At 43.3% G+C, this 18,871-nt stretch overlaps 1 protein-coding gene across 4 annotated transcripts in view; it reads left to right on the top strand.

The window, feature by feature from the left end:
- MYRIP (myosin VIIA and Rab interacting protein) overlaps positions 1-18,183 on the top strand; it is a 340,763-nt gene extending 322,580 nt beyond the window's left edge. For 3 of the 4 annotated variants that reach the window (XM_006131818.4, XM_014577917.3, XM_075921853.2), the window contains 5 exons: positions 9,230-9,391; positions 11,361-11,465; positions 11,561-11,621; positions 12,942-13,060; positions 15,245-18,183. In XM_006131818.4, the coding sequence (XP_006131880.3) occupies positions 9,230-9,391; positions 11,361-11,465; positions 11,561-11,621; positions 12,942-13,060; positions 15,245-15,277 (480 nt within the window). In that variant the 3' untranslated portion in view covers positions 15,278-18,183. The remainder of the gene's footprint in view (positions 1-9,229; positions 9,392-11,360; positions 11,466-11,560; positions 11,622-12,941; positions 13,061-15,244) is intronic. The other variant, XM_006131820.4, reaches the window with a different exon arrangement.
- The last annotated feature ends 688 nt before the right edge of the window (positions 18,184-18,871 follow it).

The following is an 18,871-nucleotide window of genomic DNA, read 5'->3' on the forward strand; positions in this document are numbered from 1 at the left end:
AGAAGAAAAAAAATGGCTTGTGGTATATTGTGACCTAAGCAACAGCATGTTGTGTTTTGGTATTAATGTTGTGCTTAACAAAAAACAACTTGTTTTGAAAGGATCATTGGCTATTTTATTTATTTATTTATTTAATTCCATTTTGGAAACATTCCTAATAATAGGAGCAAACTGATCATGTGTTGGGTTTATAGCGTTTGTAAAATTATCTTATTCTAAAAAGAAACGTAACCCCTTAAAGGCAGGTGGTGGCCTGACATGTGACCTTGGCAAGCAAGCTACCTCAAGGTCTCTGCACAACCCCCTTGCATATGAAATCAGGGCACAAAGGTATGCAGGAAGACAAGGAGTAAGAGCAGCCTTGGCTCCGCTGCCACCCCCAGCACACCAGTCTGAGCTGATAAGGGCCTGGAATAAGGGGAAATGGACAGCTGTGGCACCTAGATGCTGCTTCTGGGGTGGTGCAGCTATGCACTGCCCCATGACATAGAGCAGACTGGAAAACCACAAATTAGTCCTAAAAATTTCCTAATCCCTCAGAAGAATTCCTTCTGTTCTTTGGAATGAGCAAGTGGTACCCACCATCATCCAAAGGAAGAATTTTAACTATTTGTACGCAATGTTCCTTCTAATTTTTTTCCCTCCATGTGTGGAATACATTTTGTCATGTGCAAATGTGCACCACCTGTATAAACACATGCTGCCAGCTGTAGGCGCTCTGCTTCTCAGCTCGGAGGCATTTGAATCTCTCCTTGGTGGCCGTCCAAGTGCACAGCTTATAGGGAACTCAGTTTATACGTCGTCATTAACTCAACGTTCTGGGATAATAGTTCTTTCATGCCTCCCAATCGTGTCTGTCTTACTTAGCTGGTATTTAGACTGCTGTAGTTTGTCCTCTTTAGAAACTTGTAAAGTTTAATAGGAATCTCAAATATTCCATTATAACAATTAAAGGAAGTAGACACCTGCTTTACTCACAGACTGAAAATCCATAAAGAAAGAAGCTCCTCCCAGTGGTTGAATTCACTTCATCCATGTTAGACTGTCCGTTCTTGTGGTCGGGCACTGTCTTCTGGCTATGTTTGCACTGCACCTAACGTGATGGAATCCTGGTCCATGCTTGGGACTTGTTGGTTTCCTGATAATGCAAATAATACAAATACATTTGAACTAAAGTTACATCTACCGCCCGCCTTCTGTTCTTGCCAATGATCTGAAATAGTGGCTGCTGCCCATTAGCATCACTTGCAAAGGACATTGAGCTCTCTTGTTACCACATTTGCCCATTACTCTGAGGTATGCTCATCTATTAGGGTTACTCTAATAGGGCTGGGGAGAGGTTAATAATTCTATCAGTGTGCTGCTTGTGCTACTTGTGCTCTCATATGGAGCTGAATTCTCCCTGCTGTCAATCTCCCCCCATGCCTCCTATGTTCCTCAGGGTGTTACGGACTAGTCAACTATCAAATAAGCATTTGCTTATCAGGTAGTCAAGTCAACTAGTTGATTTCCCCACCCCCACACACTAGCTGCCTCTATTAGATAGAGGCAGCAAAGGGGGGGAAAGGGAGGTACTTCAAAGCATCTCCATGCAGCGTTAGCCCTTTGAAACGCCGCCGCATTTGAAACACTCCGTGTGGTGCTGCTTTGAAACACCAAGTTGGCATTTCAAAGAGGCAGCACTGCACAGCTGAGCCCGAGGTTAGCTGGGGACTCCCCAGCTGATCCCAGGTTCCAGTGTAACGTGCAGAGTGTGGGGTCAGCTAGGGAGTCCCCAGCTAACCCAGGCTCCACATGGCATTTCAAAGTGGCAGTGCAGCATGGAGCACGGGGTCAGTTCCCAGTGACCCCAGGCTCCAGGAGGGCGTTTCTGCTTGGAAATGCAGAAGAGCCCCTGCTGTGGACTCTTGTACATTTTAAAGTTGGCATGCTGCATGCAGTCTGGAGTCAATGGGACTTCCTGCTGGCCCCAGGCTGCACACAGAGTTCCGCATTCCTCCTTTGAAATGTACAAGAGCCCCAGCAGAGGCTCTTGTACATTTCAAAGGAGGAATGCAGAAGTGCCTATCAAGAAGTCGAGTAGTCGATGGAAATTCCATCGACTACACAACTAGTAAATTAACCACAATTTAACATCCTTATCCTCAGGACGAGGTTCTTCCCACTTTAGAAACACATGGACACTCACACCCACTAACAGCATGTCTGAGAGGAGTGGGTAATCAGCACTCACAAGCTGACCCCTTATATGTCCCTGGACTCAGCAGACTGAGTTTAACAGCAATGCCACGCTGCACCCTCATGTGCCTTTGGACTCAGTGGACTGGATTTAATAGCACTTTAAGCTGCCATCCTCATATGCCTCCAGGTTCAGCACCTCCCTATCCCCATTTTCACACCACAATCATTCTTCTGGTAAACCACATGATGAGAAAACCCCTCAGGATTTTTGGGCACTACATGGATCTTTAGCTTAGGTACAAGAAGCATTGTTGCAGAGTGAAAGGGGAAGCCAAACCAATACCCCTGAGAAAGAATGAGGGAGAGAGAAAGAAAAGGAGAGAAAAGCAACCACCTTAACAATGAAAGTGATTTATTTCTGGGTGGTGAATATATAGATGTATGAGGAGCCAAACACACAAAGCAGTTACAATATTAAATCTAAATTGAAATTGATTACAAATGTTAGGGTTAGCAAACCATATAACCGATTACATAAGGCAGGGTCAGGAGGCTATGCCTAGAGATAGATGGGAGTAAGGAAGAGAGAGGGAGAGATATATCTCACCACTTTGTAGAGCTTGCACTGATCGGGGTTCCCAGATGGTGATGGTAACTGGGGGTCCAGAAGGCAGGAGACAAGCAGAGCAGAGCCCTCAGCACGATCAGGCAGGAGATGATGAAGTCTCAATGGAACGGATGCAGGGTTTACATCCACCCTTGAGCAAGGGTAGGCATTTTTGTAGGGACAGGACAATGGTTCACAGAGGACACTGGATTTGTTTATGGGTAAACAGAGGTGAGACAATAGAGAATGATCATGTCTGGCTATGGATGATGTTTCTTGAAAAAGCTCACAATGCAACTAGGAAGTTTCAGTATTTTGGATATCAATAGGATACATTACTAGAATTGGTCTGATAATGACTAATTTGGGGGTTAGCAGGCCTGGGTTCATTAGCATCTGGAGCAGAGATTTCCCATCAGGCAGTGCTTTCCTGCTTTCCCCATAGTTCTCTGCGGTTTCTGCTTTGGAAGAGCTGTTCTCCACTCTGTATGCTAATGGAGATGTCTCTCTGTTCTATCTTCAATGCAGACTAAGCTGGGGGTGTTTCCTTAATCCTATTACCCTTGTCTGGAGGAGGTTAGGTGTGTCTTCCCCTGCTTTTTTATTGCTTTGTCTTTGATTCAAGCAGAGGCCTGGGGAGGGGGATTGTTTTCCAGGAGTATCACTCCCTGGCTCCCTAAGAGCACAGGGCTGACAGGTGGCCATGCTCTAGTTCCCCAGAAACACAGAGCTGGTAGGTAACACTCTGGATCCCATAACCCCTTGCCCCGACTGGTTCCTCACCTTGTTCAAATGCTGCCATTTTATGGGTCTGTCTACACTGAAGCTGGGAGCGCTCCCTAGGTTAGCAGGGTCACAATAATGTGCCAGAATTGCTCCATGGACTTTCCAGCTCTGGTAGGGATTCAGAGCCCAAACTCTATGTGAGCTGGAAGGTCCATATTGCTCTGATGAGTGCACTAGCTCAAATTTTACTGGCCGAAGCCCTGCTACCGCATGATGCAGACCCACCCTCCTTTGGCATGTTGAGAACATTTCCTCCATGGTGAGCCAAGGTCCTTGTGTGGTTGCTCTCCCTGTACAGCCCAACCCTGGAAGTCGGTGGTGCTAGGAGCTTCGTGGTTCCTTCTGCAACAAGGCCAAGTTCACCACTGCAATTCTATTTCGTTTGAACACATTTGAAAGGGTGCCAGAAAATGAAACTAAACTAAAGCATGTGTAATAGAAATGCCTAAAGTGTCCTTAAATCAGTTTCCTGGCAGGGTTCAATTGATTTTGAGGTACATTAATCAGTGTAATGAACTAGCAAGTTTAGAGTGTCAGGAAATGTGGACATTTTAGTCACTTAAAATATTTTAGTGATTTAAGCTTTCCGTCCTGCATTGGGCTCCTCTTGTAGCAGATCCCTGTGCCTGTGAAGAGCCCTGATGACTAGGAGAATGAGAACAGACTGAAAACTGGAAGCCGGATTGTGCTGTGCCACAAGAGTGGCTGGAAGAGGAGGTGGCCAGTTTAAAAGATTTCCTCCCCATTGTTTTGCTCCCTATCCACGAATAAACAGTGACCTCCACCATTAACTTCCACAAAGATCCCCCCCACATCTCTTTGGGATCCATTGAGGCACAGGGTCTTTTGCATTCACATCAGTGGTGACTTTCCTGCTCTGTGACGGTACCACCCGAGTCACGATGCCAGGACTTTCCCACACTTGCAGCACTTCCCAGAATTTTCCTCTGATGGGTTCCCCAGCACAGAGTGGCTCCACAAGAGAGGCATACAACCTCACCCTGATTTCACTTTCCTGCAAAAGTCATTCAGGCTGCAGTGCGTGGGCAGAGGGGAGGGGAGATGCACATTATCCACCTTCTCCCTCAAAATCTTGGCCCATTGAAATCAGTGTCTACATTTCCATAGGCTTCAGTGGGCCAGGTTTTCACACCTCATATCTATATACGCAGGCTTGAAGAACCATCTTTAAATCCAGGACTTGTGCCACAGAGTTAATTGTTCCATCTTCTCAAATGCAGCTGAAGGCAGAACTGATCATACAGGATCTCTTCTGCACATGAGCTGGGCTTCAGAAGAGACCCAGGATTTTTATTCATCACTAGTAATTCTCCTTAACAATTATTGGGAATTAGGTGTATGAATCAAAGGGGAGACTAGAGAACACACGTTTCTGCTAAACACACAGGAAGAGCCTTACATGTTGTTTGCAATAACTGAATGCCTCTACCTTATGGCTGAGTTTGGTTTATAAATTTAAATGTATAGCTCAGTGTTTCTCAACCTGTGGTACGAGTACCCTCAGGGGTATTCGAGAGAAGTCTGAGGGGTACGTCAACACAACTGAAATTTGGAGAAAACTGAATTTTTGTTTTAAGTTTTACAGCGCTTTATTATTTTTGTACTTTTTACACCCCAAAATCTCATTGCCTGCCTGGCTATGATTAAGTTGTTTAAACAAATGTGTTGCAATGGTAGAAAAAAAATGTGTGTCTGAAAACTGTACGTACTGGGGGCATTTATAATTTTTTTTAAAAGGGGTACTCTATTACAAAAAAAGGTTGAAAACACTGGTATAGCAAAATACATATTTTAGAGGGAGATTTTCAAAAACATAAAGAGAAGTTAGCCCAACTCCTATTGAAAATGAATAGGGTTTGTTTGGGTGCCTCCCTACTCTCTGTGACTTTGAAACTCTCCCCGGCAGAGCTGACAATGAAATCAAATTTCAACAAAAATTGAGGGTGGAGGAATTAGGAAAACTTTGTGAAAAATATTTCTATAGTCCAAGGAGTTCTGTTGTCCATAAGCATATTTCCTTGTGAAAAATGTAACCTCTTGCACAGTGAATTTTGCTATAACAGATGCATTTTCTTTAGTTTTCTGGAGGATTTGTAGAATTGAGTATTTCCTTTTTTCCCCTCCTCCTCCTCTTGGAGCTGCATGTATATATTTTGCAGAAAAGAAGTCAGATAAAAAGTCTCTTTTTAATCTAAAATTACCATGTGGCAAATGTTGCACAACAAAGAGATTGCTTTGAAATTAATTTTTTTTTTAAAAAATCCACCAAAGCATGGAAATTCTTGTTTGTCAGAATGTTCATCTTTTAGTCATTCTTTGCCTTAAAGGCTTCAACCAAGATATCAAGGAAGGCCACTTCTTCCCAGCAAACCACATTTTTCAAGGATTTAGCCTACATGCTGAAACTTGCCATTTTGGAGATTCACTTAGTACAAGACAAAGTGTTTTAAGGTTATCAACACAGTAACATAGGTGTAAACATAGGTGTAAACAGGTTTATACTCAAAGCCATGGTTTTCAACTCGTGGTCTACAAGCCCCAGGGGTCCATGAACTATGTCTAAAGGGCCCACAAATGATGTTTGTTACCATAAAACAATGGCCAACAGACTATGTCTAAAACAGGGGTGGGCAAGAGGCTGCTAGCAGGCCCGCCAAGCCACCAGATCTGGCCCGCGGCTGCCTCACTGGCACCCTTAATACAGAGCAGATGCAGCAACTTTAAACAGCAGGCTAATTGGTCTGCAAGCTGGGCGGGGAGGAGAAAGTTTTGTGTGCTGTCCCCACCTCCTTGCAGGATCCCCAAGCTCCCATTGGCCAGTTTCCGGCCAATAGGACCTGAGAAATGTTGCTGAAGGCAGGAGCAGTGAATGAAGCATCCTTACTCCTCCACTCCTCCTCTTCTCCTCCCGCCCTCGCCCCCCCGTTCCACTGGAGCAGAGCCACATGGAGCAGCCTACAGGCAGGGAGTCTGCAGAGCTGCTGGTTGGGAGCTGCCTAGGTAAGCATCTCCCAGCTAGAGCCTGCCTCTGGCATCTTACCCGCTGTCTCTCCCACTGACTATCTGCCCCAGGCCATCATCCAAACTCTCTGTATCCCGTCTCCTCATCTTCTCCAGGTCACAACTCCCTCCTAGACCCTGCACCCTCTCCTACATCTCTCCCCCAGGCCAGAATCCTCTCCTGCACCCATAACCCCTCCTAGACCCTGCACCACAAGCCCCTTCCTCCTCCTTCACCCAAACTCCCTCTCAGGCCCCACACTCCCTCCTGCATCCCAGTCCTCTATCCCAAGCTCCCTTCTATACCCCACTCGCTGTCCCAGACCCCACACTGGCTCCACAGAAGTGCAGCCCTTGACCACTTACCAAAATCTTGGAGTGCCCCCCCCCATTAAAATTATTGCCCACTCCTGGTCTAAGATTTCTGAAGGTGTCCGCACCTTCATTTGAAATGTTTTAGAGGTCTATAAATGAAAAAAGGTTGAAAGCTACTGCCCTATAGCAATCTTAAACCAATTCAAGATAACTCATTTATGTATTTATTGGGGGTGGGGCAGGTAAAATTATTTTGTTTTAAGGAAAACACAGTCTAGTGCAAATAGTTAGAAAACAACATTCACTGTAGTGGTTCTCTAGCACTTTTGGTACATGCCCCACAACATGGCCCCTGTCTGTACTAAATGTTTGTGAGATTTAGAGCAGAGACTGAACCTGAGGCATTTTGTGGTGCTGTTACTGCTGGGCTGGGGGACTTGAATGGGGGTGTGAGGGAGTGATGCTGCTGTGAGGGGCAATGGAATTTCTGCTGGAGGTTTTTCACCCTGCCTGGGCAGTGCTCAGCTGTGGGACCCAGAAGCCAGCTGTTGCACCACGCTTTTCACTTGTGGTGTTTTTGTAATCATTTAATCCTGGGGGGATGTTGAAATACGTGGCGCTGTTGTTTAGTTTCCTTCCATTATGCAGCAACCATCGTTGCTGGGATTGTGTGCTGGTTATTTAGGGAATGAATAGAAGATGCTATATTGTCATGTGGACTGGGGAACACTTAGGAAGAGCACTAAGCAGTAGATGCGTGTGCCCTACCAAGGAAAGCCAACAGCTTGACAGCATGCTTGATTCTCTGGGTAAGAGGAAAGAAAGTAAATATAAATAGACCACTGTGATTGTGGATGATCACTCTGAATAGCTGGCTAGGAAACAGTCTAGTAACGGTTTCTCCCTGAGATTGCTGTGCAGGGAAGATTCTTTTAAAAATTAATTCTGACAGAATTGTAGTGATACATTTATTTATCACAAATATCTTATAAAAAGGACAAATTATCCATGCCTTTGCCTCCCCACTGCCAGACTGCTAATACACTGTGCATAAGGGTGCCCCATGACTCATTCAGAAACGGAAGCTAGTGCAGAATTTGGCAACTTGCTTAGCAAGTGGTATGTTTAGAGGGGAACACATGGACACCAGTGTCCGAGATCTACACTGCCTGCTTTGTGGTCTCCAGATATAATGTGAGGTGTTGGTTTTAAGATATAAAGATTGATGTAAATTGGCACCAGCCTGCTTGAAAATTTTCCCTGTCCCTTGCCACTGCTGAGGTCAACAAGGACACATCACCTAGGACTCCCCATGTTACAGAAGAGAGGGAGCAGCTAGCAGAACATTCTCTGACACAATGGAATTCCCTTGACTATGGAATTTGCCCTCTTCCACTTTCTACCAAAGTGCCTTAATTGGCTGACCTTCAAGACACACTGCAAGCCCATCTATCTGCAAAGGTTTGTTATTTGGATCGTGGGTGGTGAAGGATGAGTTACAGTTTGCTGTTTTGAGTAATAATCAAGTTAATTGAGTTTACTGGGTCTACATGCTGATATTCTGCTGAGTGATTATTCCTATTGTATTTGTCAAATTGTCTTGACTTTGTGTGCAGACATTTTCATTGTAAATTTAAATATATAGATAATGTGATTTCATAGTAGGCCTGGTTGAAAGTTTTCCATCTAAATTACTTTTGATAGAAAATTGCTATTTTGTGCAAAAAGTTCAACTTTTCATCAAACAACTGAATATCTGAAAACCAAAATGTTTTCAGTTTTGGACTGAAAAAGTTTGCATTTCAAAATACCTCTACAGTGCCTCATGGGAGTTGTAGTTTGGCTGTCATCCGCCCCCATTTTCCTCTGTAGCCAGATTCCCCAGCCAGACTACATCTCCCATGATCCATCACAGCCTGGATTTCTACCTTGCCCCATGGTGGTTTGGCATATGGTGAAACTGTTGCAATAACTGGAAATGTAGCCAAGCTAGGTACCCTTGACCATGGAGAAAAATGGGGTCATGACTGCAAATATACAACTCCCAGGAGGCACTAGGGAGCAATTTCCAATTCAGTCTTTGCATTTGCAGTCTAAAGTTTCCAATTGTTGATTTGTCACCAAAAAAAGTTGAAATTTTCCACAGGGGGAGAAAAATTCCAACCAGGTGTATTTCTTAACTGTGGTGCATGCCAAGACTTTGGAGACTGGGGGTGGTTTGGCTTTCATCTTTTTCTGCCAATAGTCTGTGGTCTCTGTGAGTTACATCATGAATTAAAAGCAATCTGGCTTACTCTGTACCCTGATTTGTATCCTTAGGTGTACCTGACAGCAGGCACTGTGTACGGGTTGGAGGGTCAACTGAATGAATTAGAGGATGCAGCACGTAAAATCAACAGTGTTACAGCAGAATCAGAACTGGCCGATCTGGAGGATCAGGTCGCCACAGCAGCAGCACAGGTTCACCACGCAGAGCTTCAGGTGAAGAAATTCACTCCCGTTATGTTTTGAAGGACAATGCAGTAGTGTGCTGTCATGCTTAACTATTTCACTTATTCGAGCTTATCATCACTGTGACACAGATTCTCTCTGCATCCACATGGCTTAATTAGCTGGACTTCACTTTTTTAGTAATCCAAACATATGCATCCATATAACAGCAGCTGAACAGGGTGTGTTGTGTGGGCCATATTTGATCACAGATAGATATGCAGGAGGAATCCCTTTCTTTCGACCAGAGATATTGGCTCTAATCCTGCTGCATGCACGTCCGGTGGCTTAGGTGGGAGAAAGCTTTCCCTTCTCAAACTGCCATCCTGGCCCCGCCCACACCCCGCCCCGAGAATGCCTGCTGTAGGCATACTGGGGGTGGAGTGTTCCTGCCCCTAGAGCCTGCCCCTCCCAGTGCTCTGGGGCGGCTCACACCATGCCGCCACCTCCCTTTCTGCTGCTGCTGGGGATGAGACAAGGCTTGGGCCAGCTCGACTACCTCCCTTCCCGCTGCTTCAGGGCCAGGGAGACTTGGAGCCACATGGCCTCCTTTCTCCCCACTGCTCCCAGGCTGCGTGTGTGGGGGGGGACAGGGGGAGGGCTTGGGCCGGTTCAGGCCACAGTCGCCTCCCATCCCACTTCTCTGGGGATGCTGGGGCATGCGCGTGCTCTTCCCCACCCTGTGATGATGGGGGGGGCACTGCTCCTCCCCTCCCCATGGTGGAGGCGGAGCTTCAGCAGAGGGGGTGGGACTGGGGGCCTGCTTCCCACTGCCTCAGCTGCATTGACCACCCAAGTCCTGCTGTTACTTTAATCTGAAAAACGCAGATTCACACCCAAGTTCAGATTCATGCCCAAGTTCCATTGACAGTGTGCCAACATCTTCATAATCACCATAATCATAATGCTAGATTCTATGCAGTACACTAAATCAGCTGGTGTTCATAGACCAGAATGAGAGAACTGTAGCCACACAATGTTCCTGTGCTGGTTTTACCACCTCCGTTCTGAACAGATTTCTAAACTGTTTCATAGTACCAACATATACTCGGTGGCACATTTTTATGAGCAAACTTCCATTGACTTCATTCAGCAGCAGTTGCATGAATAAGGACTGAGACCTGAGGATTTGTCCTAACTACTAGATAGCGTTATCTTTGTACTGGCTTGAAATGTTAGTTTGTAGTAAAAATGTAAATGGGAAAAAAGACAGCCAGACAAGGTGTCCAAGGAAATAAGTTTGTACTTCAAAATATTAAACATCATCAATTCTATTTGGAAGTATCTTCCTAACAATATTAGCAACTGAGATGTCATCTGTCATCAGTGTGCTCCTGCACATGTTATCTGACTGCAGAAGTCTGATGATTTCTCGTTTCTCTTTCAATTCTATCCCTTTTTGCATAATTTGTTTCCTCTATCTCCATTTCTGCCTACTTTTTTCCCAAAGTCTTATTTAATTGGCTGTTTGTTTGCTGCGTTAATACCATGTCTTTACGGAGTTATTTTAAAATATAAATTACAGAACATTTAATGTAGAAGATTTCAGTATTGTTACAAAGAAACCACTTTTTTTCTGTGTTCAAAAAAATAAGAACCAATGTGAAATAGTAAATGCATTATAAAATAAAGACAAATTTAATGACACAATTTGAATGAAGTTAGAATTATACAGCTATGAGTCATTGGGCACTGGATACTGTAGCAAATTGTCCATAGTGATAGAGAATGTGAGTACAATGCCACAAGATCATTCATTTACTCCATGTAAAGAGCAATCATCTTTTCTAATATGTGACTGTCGTCTTTGGCACTCAAGACTAAAGAACACAGCAGTTCAATGGCTCAGTTAGATTGTCTTGCAAAATTACTGAAGAAATCAGTTGTATGTTTCTTCATATTTCAGTAATTTTGAAATTTGTTTCTCCTTGTTTTTTTTAATGTATTGTGTTGCTTTAAGATTTCAGATATTGAGAGCAGAATTTCAGCTCTCACTGTTGCTGGCCTGAATGTGGCTCCATGTGTTCGCCTGACAAGAAAACGGGATCAAAAGCAAATGAATCAGGTGCCTACAACATTATGCAATTTTACATGGGGAGGGGAGAAGATTTTACTTTTTTCCTACATTAAAGCTTAGTAAAACATATGTGTTTTTCACAGATGCAAACAATAGACACCTCAAGACAGCAGAGGAGAAAGCTTCCAGCTCCACCAATAAAAGGTGCCCCCCAATGCATTCAGCTTATTTTATTTATTACGTTATCTTCTGATTAAACTATAGCGTACATCCTAAAGAGAGCAGCTAAGGGGAATTAAATTACAAAGTGAATACACTGACAATAAACAGTACCCCAGAGCTACATGTACATAACATAAAATACTGATTTGGCCCTTTGGTAGGTGCTTTCACTTCCTCATTTGATTTAATTTGCTGCCATACGTCAATGGGGACAAAAGCAGAAGACTGGCCAAAGCAAATGAGAAATGATGACTGTGTGACCTGAAGAGATCCCCAAAGGGGTATTTTGGAGCCAGTGATGGTTACAGTCAACAGATAGAGCAATCACAACATGTTAGTTAGCAGAGACAGGGCTAGCCCAGTGGGACCCCCCACCACATAACACACAATAAAAAGTGAATAGGGGGCCACCTTGCGCTGCTCAGGGCCTTAAGTAATTGCTTAGCCTGCTTATGCCGAGCACCAGCTCTGCTCGTTAGCAATAGATAAACTCAATTCACAGCATTATTCTGGGATGAAATGATGCATGTGTCAGGAAGGCACCTATGCCATAGACAACAGTTCCCATTTCTTGTTTTAAAAATATTTCTAGTTTCTGGAGAATGCATGCACTTGTTTAGACTTTATTGTAAACACTGGAAAAGCTTACTTAAGGCCTGGCTCCAGCAAAGGACTGTTTAATAAAACATATAAATGTGAGCTCAATTGAAGCACATTATAAGTGTCTTGCTGAATCCACAGCTAATGGCGTAGGAAGTTTTAGGGATAGGGTTGAATTACCCAGCTAATATACCTTCAGCCCAATGTCATACTTTCTCCCTACCACAAATTCAACTTAAGAAACATATCTGTTGAATTCATCTGTAACTTATGGCTCAATGGCATTATGCAATTATTTAGTGTATACCCATGAAGATGTTTCTGAGCTAGATCTGTCTTTCCTTTCCTGTTTAGTCTATGTTTCCTAGTTTTTCACTGCGTACCTTCCAATTTTGTTAACTTTTCAGTGGTGTGAAAATGCCTCTCTCAGACCACTTCTGGACTCAATTCACCACTGCTTTATTCTAATTTTATGCCATTGTAACTCCACTAATGGAAATGAAGTAATGTGATAGCGAATCAGGTTTTCTCCTAATTTCAAAAACCTCTCTTACAGTATCATAGTCTTCCAGTTTCCATTTAAAGTAAATCTAACTTTCCTCAAAACCAGTTTAAGTCTCTAAAGAGCTAGATTTGCTTTTTCAAGTCTGTTTCTTGGTTCAAGTTATCACGTAAAGAATGTTCCCATTTTCCCCTCCCCAGGTGAAAATATTGATGCTTCTCCAGTTACTACTGTTAGAACATTTAACAGAAACTTTATGCTCCAAGGATCTCTAACACAAAGAACTAAAGAGAGAAAAAGCACTGCCAAGGACTTGATGGTAACATCTGAGAACAAATCTTGTTAAAACTGTAAAGAGCAAGAAATACAGATTTCTCATTTAAAGCTAGATTGTCCCTAGCCCTTACTCGCCGCATACAAGACTAAGGCTCCTTTCAATCTCTTGCTCAGACAGAAGAGCTATTCAAAATGCGTCTCTTGACATGGTGGGTGGGGAAAAGAGGAGGAGGATCAGGGACTGGTCATTTGATACTCCCCATTAACCGCAAATGGGGCAAGGAAGGGCTTAGCTCCACCCTCCATCTTGCCCATTGTAGTAGCTGGCCCAAGAACCTTAGGGAGAACTAGCTAGACCCGAGGAAGCCAGGAGTGGACAAGGAACTGTACCTCTTTAAGGAGCTCCTCCTAGTGGCTTAGTGTAGTCTGTATCTACCTAGAATGATAGAACACTAGGGCTGGAAGGGGCCTCGAGAGGTCATCGAGTCCAGTCCCCTGCCTTCACAGCAGGACCAAGCACCATCTAGATCAGTGTTTCTCAGCCTTTTTTTTTAAATAAAGTACTCCCCATTACGTACAGTTTTCAGACACACAATTTTTTTCTACCATTGCAACACATTTGTTTAAACAACCAGGCGGGCGATGAAATTTTTGGGTGCAAAAGGTATAAAAATAATAAAACGCTGTAAAACTTAAAACAAAAATTCAGTTTTCTCCAAATTTCAGTTGTGTTGACGTACCCCTCGAGACTTCTCTCGAGTGCCCCCAAGGGTACTTGTACCACTGGTTGAGAAACCCTGATCTAGATCGATGCTTGACATGTATGACACATATAAACTGCAAATTCTCTGGGTACGTTTATAGCAGTGGTCTCCAACCTTTTTAAATGTGAGATCACTTTTTTAAATTTAAGTGAAATCCAGGATCTACCTCCAACCCAAATACCCTGGCCCCGCCTCCTTTGTGCCCCTTCTCCAAGACCCCGCCCATGCTCACTCCATCCTCCCTCCCTCCCCCATCCTTCTTCCCTTTCACCAGGCAGGGTCAGAGGGCTGGGTTGTAGGTTCTGGTATTAGGCTAAAGGATTTGGAGTGTGAGAGGGGCTCTGAGCTGAGCCCTGGGGTAGGAGTTGGGGTGCAGAATGGGTTTTAGGGTACAGGTTCTCTAAGGAAGTTTGGTTCTGGAGTGTCTCAGGGCTAGGGATTTGGGGTGCAAGAGGAGGTTTCTGACTAGGGCAGGGATTCAAGATGCAGGCTTCAGCTGAACACCACTTCCCTCAGGTGGCTCCTGGGGAGTGGTGCTAAGGCAGGCTCACCCCTGCCCTGGCCCTGCACCACTCCCAAAAGCAGCCAGTAAACTCCCTCCATGTCAAGCCCTGTTGTGCCTCCCTCCATTCTCTGGAGAGAGAATACAGGGGGAAGGAGGAACACCTTGACATCAGCGCCGCCTCCTCTCCCTTCCCTGCCCTGCCCTGCACAGCAAGTGGGAGAGTGGGGGACAGTTCCAAGGAAAAGGGTAGCAGATGCACAGCAGTTGGGGGAGGAGCAGCTGAAGTTCTGGTGTTTGGTAGCCTCTTAGCCAAACCAGTCAAGATCACCTGTCAGAGGCTCCAAGATCTACTAGTAGAGCCCGATCTACTCTATATTACAAATATAAACCATTTTTTCAAAATCCTGTAAAAATAGGCAGAATTAATAGACACTCCCCAGCCCAGACATGTGCGGCAGGCACTGACAGGAGCAATGCCACAATATAATAAAGTAGAAGTGACACTCCTCATATCTCACCTTCTTACATGGAAATGTTCAGCATAGGGATTTAATGTGATTGAAGTGGCGCACAGCCCACATACTGGCTCCCTGCACAGGGGTGAAGTTCATCCCTGCATTAACAAATTGAGATCCTGGCCCCATTGAAGTCAATGAGAGTTTTGCTGTTGTTTTCGGTGGGGCCAGGATTTCATTCACAGAGTTCATATCTAAGGACTGGCAACAGAAGGTTTTGCTCATCTCAACAATCAGGAGAAGACTTAAATAGTGGACTATTCTTTGTGCTGCTTGGGGTGTATTTCACCTAGAATAATTGGTGCATATGATAGCTCACTAGACTGGTAAAAAAAGCCTTGATGGTTCCCTTTCATTGAAAAAGCTTTATTAGCATTCTACTCTATACATGTTTTGTCATTATGAAGTATTTTGTTAATGTTTTCCTTTTCTCTCCATTCTAGGAACCAACCATAGGATCTGCTGTAATGTACTAGACTTACAAAACTACTGCCAATAACACACTGCCTAAGGCTGTACACTAGAGTGCCTTTATTTAACAGCCATTGTATGTCCAGTAGAAAGTGGACCTTGGAGAACCCACAATGCCTCAACAATAGGGCTTTGTTTGGATACCTCACTGAGAAAGCTGTCCAGCATTGTGGTCTGCTAATGGAAACTCTGCCTTAAAGTTCTCATGAGGCTCCAGAAAGGATACTGAGTTTCATAAGCAAGGCTTCATGTTTTAAGATGCACTTTTCCCCCCATTGATTGTACTAAGTATATTGTCTTTAAAATACAATGTTTTGTATACTTAATTCAACCATAATTGTTGGTCAGTATTTCATGTGAAGAGAAAGGTAAAATAAAAACCTCTGATCCCTGTTTACTGGCAGGTGTGACACTGAGTTTAGTGTTTGTCAGGGGCAGCCCGTGACTATAGGCGGACTTGGCCGCCGCCTAGGGCGCTGCCTTCAATGGGGTACCCGATGACGTCAGTCCATTGACGGCCCTGCAGGTGGGGACACTGTTTGCGCGTTCCACCTGGGGCGCCAGCTGCCGTAGCCCGCCTCAGGCAGCTCCTAGTGTTTGTATATCAGTTCCAACATCATTTTCTGAAAGACCCTCTCTATGCTGATAGAGCAGCTTTGGCTGAATTATTATTCTGTCTTCAGACCTGGGCTCTTTGGATGTTAAAGGAGCAGTTTACATTTGCAATAGGCTGGCACATTCCACCATAGCATACTGTGGTGGGGGACATGCATGTATCATGTCTACAAAAAGATAAATTCTGAATTATTATTTTGGCATCTGGATGCATCTGATAACCAGTGCAAAATCATTACCTTGCACTTCTATGCTTAGAAGCATAATCTGTTTTAGGATGTGTCCTAAATATGTGTTACGCATAGCAGGTGCATCTCTGAATGAATCATTACCAAATGTTCAAAATTACAAAATTGAAGTAAAACCAATGCTGTGAATGAATACTGTTCGAAGACTGTGCTTCCCGAAGCATGTTTTTAAATAATAAGGGCTGGTAAAAAGGCTCTTATACAGGTGCTAGGAGGGGGAAATAGCACACGAGGGCACCTCACTTCCCCTCCCTTGCGTGAAGCATGGAAGGGCCTTTCAGAACTGCAGTCCCTTTGCTTTGGGGAGCATTGGGATTGCTGTCTCCTGTAAGCTAGAGGAAGCAGAGAGGCAATGGAGCTATGGCACTGACCCACAGAGTAGCCTCCATGCACAGAGAGTGCTCAGCTGGACTAAACAGAAGTGTAGTGGCAGAAATGCTCTTCCTGCACCCCCAAGAGGCATTCCGCTTCCAGAAGCGCCACTAAGAGCAGCACCTCTCTGTACCACTCCCAATGCTGGTCATTACTTAATGGGCAGTTCAGAGCCCTAAGGATCAGTTAGTTTAACTACAGATATCTTGAAATAAATTTAAAAATATGCAGTAATGTAAAAGTGGGGGACATAAAACAGCTTATGCCTGATTCAAAACATTATGGCCAAAATTTTCAAATTTGGGTGCCAAAACTTAGACACCTAGGTTTACATATAGGCTATCTAAAGAAGAGCAGCCTGATTGTCAGAAATGATGAGCATCCACAACTCTCATCGTCTTCCTCTGTAATTCTGCATGCTACTGAAAATTGGGCATACTCTGGAGATAACCGATTGGCAATTTGGGCCTGAATACTGAAGAGATAGGATAGTTTTGATTTGTCATTAGGCTTGGATTCTGCACAAAAAGTAGGAAGCAATTCAGACCTAGTGTTCATTTTCTCCACGCCCATCCAGACCTGTGTAGAGTAGCCAGATAAATGGTTCCCATTTGAACCTTCTTCATAATCTGAAGTCTCCTCACCAGTGCAATTGGAATTGGTGAGGAGAATTGGATCCAATTAGAAGTATAGGAAGTATAGAAGTATAGCCATATTCCCAAGAAGTGAATCTCCCCAATAGTTCTGTTGACATCTGTGGAACAATGGCGAATTAAACCAGTTGAAGATCTAGTCCATGAAGGTCACTCTGGGCCAAATAATGCCTGTGTTATTCTCATGCAGTCCTCATTATCTTCAATTTATTTGCACAAGTATGAGGACAGAACTTGTGTTTTAAGTATACAGTGTGTGTGTGTCTATATAAAATACATATATATGTGTATATACACACACACACCATCTGGTGAAAGATTAAACAGAGTAAGATGCCTAATATATTTTTTCATTATTCAATCTCCATCCTGTAGACTGTTCTCTTATACGTGTGCAATACATTCCCAGATTTTTCTTTATGCAGGTAGTGTGTCATGAAATGTCACTAATAGTGGTTGGTTTACATATTTGTCTAATAAGCTAATACTGTGTGTATAATATCAATTCAGAAACGACTAATTTTAATAGAATAATGGCTTTTGTTCTGTTAGTGTGATTTAAAAAAACCAGACTTGGAGTAGAATGTTTTCTGTAAGAGGCATGAAAAGCAACTACTGTTGTGTTACATTGTTAAGTTGTCTTTGACAAAAATGTGTATTGTGTAGGTATAGCAAAACAAAACAAAAAAAAAACACCCTGCCCTGCTACAAAGTATTTGAATTTTTACAGATTTACTTGTGCCAAATATGTGCAAAAATTTAATTTACTGTTTTAAAAAATCATAAAAACATGTTACAGCACACAAAGAATTATTTTGTCATCAAGTGATTTCAATCTTTAGTGTTAATATTTATATTAGATTAATTTTTATAAATGAAAATATTTTAATGGCTAAAAAGGACTATATAATCTATTTGATTAAGCCTGAGTAAAAGTAAAGCTTGCCTTGTTGTTGTTATCTGCATATTCACCAAGAATTATTGTTAATAGAAATAAGAGTAAAAGCAATTTGTGAAAAAGAATGCCTTTTCAGGGACCTGATTCATAAACAAAAATAAATCTACTGTTGTTTGGATTTCTGTGCACTTCAATCAAGAAAGATGCAGACTGCACTGTCATACATTTGTATAGAATGGTAGGTATTCCACTCTGGCCATGTAGGAACCTGCTGTACACAAATGACCACTTCATTGGTTCTTTCACTGCTATGCAGCTCAGAAAAGGAAGGCAGTATACCAGTGTGTGAAATGCATTAATTTAGCCAGGGAAGACTAGAGAGAGACAGTATGTCTACACTGCAGAGTTTTTCCGGAAAAACTACACTTATGTCCACACTGCAATTGCATTCTTTCAACAGAAAGCTGAAAGAAAGCAGGAGTATTTTTTCGACAGCAGTAAACCTCCTTCTACGAGGAAGAAACCCTTTTTCAAAAAAGCTCTTTTGGAAGAAGGTGTGTGTGGACAGGGAAGAGGGTTTGGGGTTTTTTTCGAAATAAGAGGCCTCTAGGAAAAAGCACAGGTGCCCTTGGTGGCCTCTCCGTCCATAGTAATCACAATTTAAATGTGAGATAGCATCCAATCAATGTAGACGCTATCTTTCAAAAAAGCAGATCACTTTTTCGATCCACTTTTGCAGTGTGGATGTTCTCTTTTGAAAGAAGTTTTTCCAGATCTCCTCCAGAAAAACTTCTTCTGAAAGAAGCCTTAGAC

Source organism: Pelodiscus sinensis, chromosome 2 (assembly GCF_052426305.1).
Source record: "Pelodiscus sinensis isolate ZL-2025 chromosome 2, ASM5242630v1, whole genome shotgun sequence".
NCBI classification, from domain to species: Eukaryota; Metazoa; Chordata; order Testudines; family Trionychidae; genus Pelodiscus; species Pelodiscus sinensis.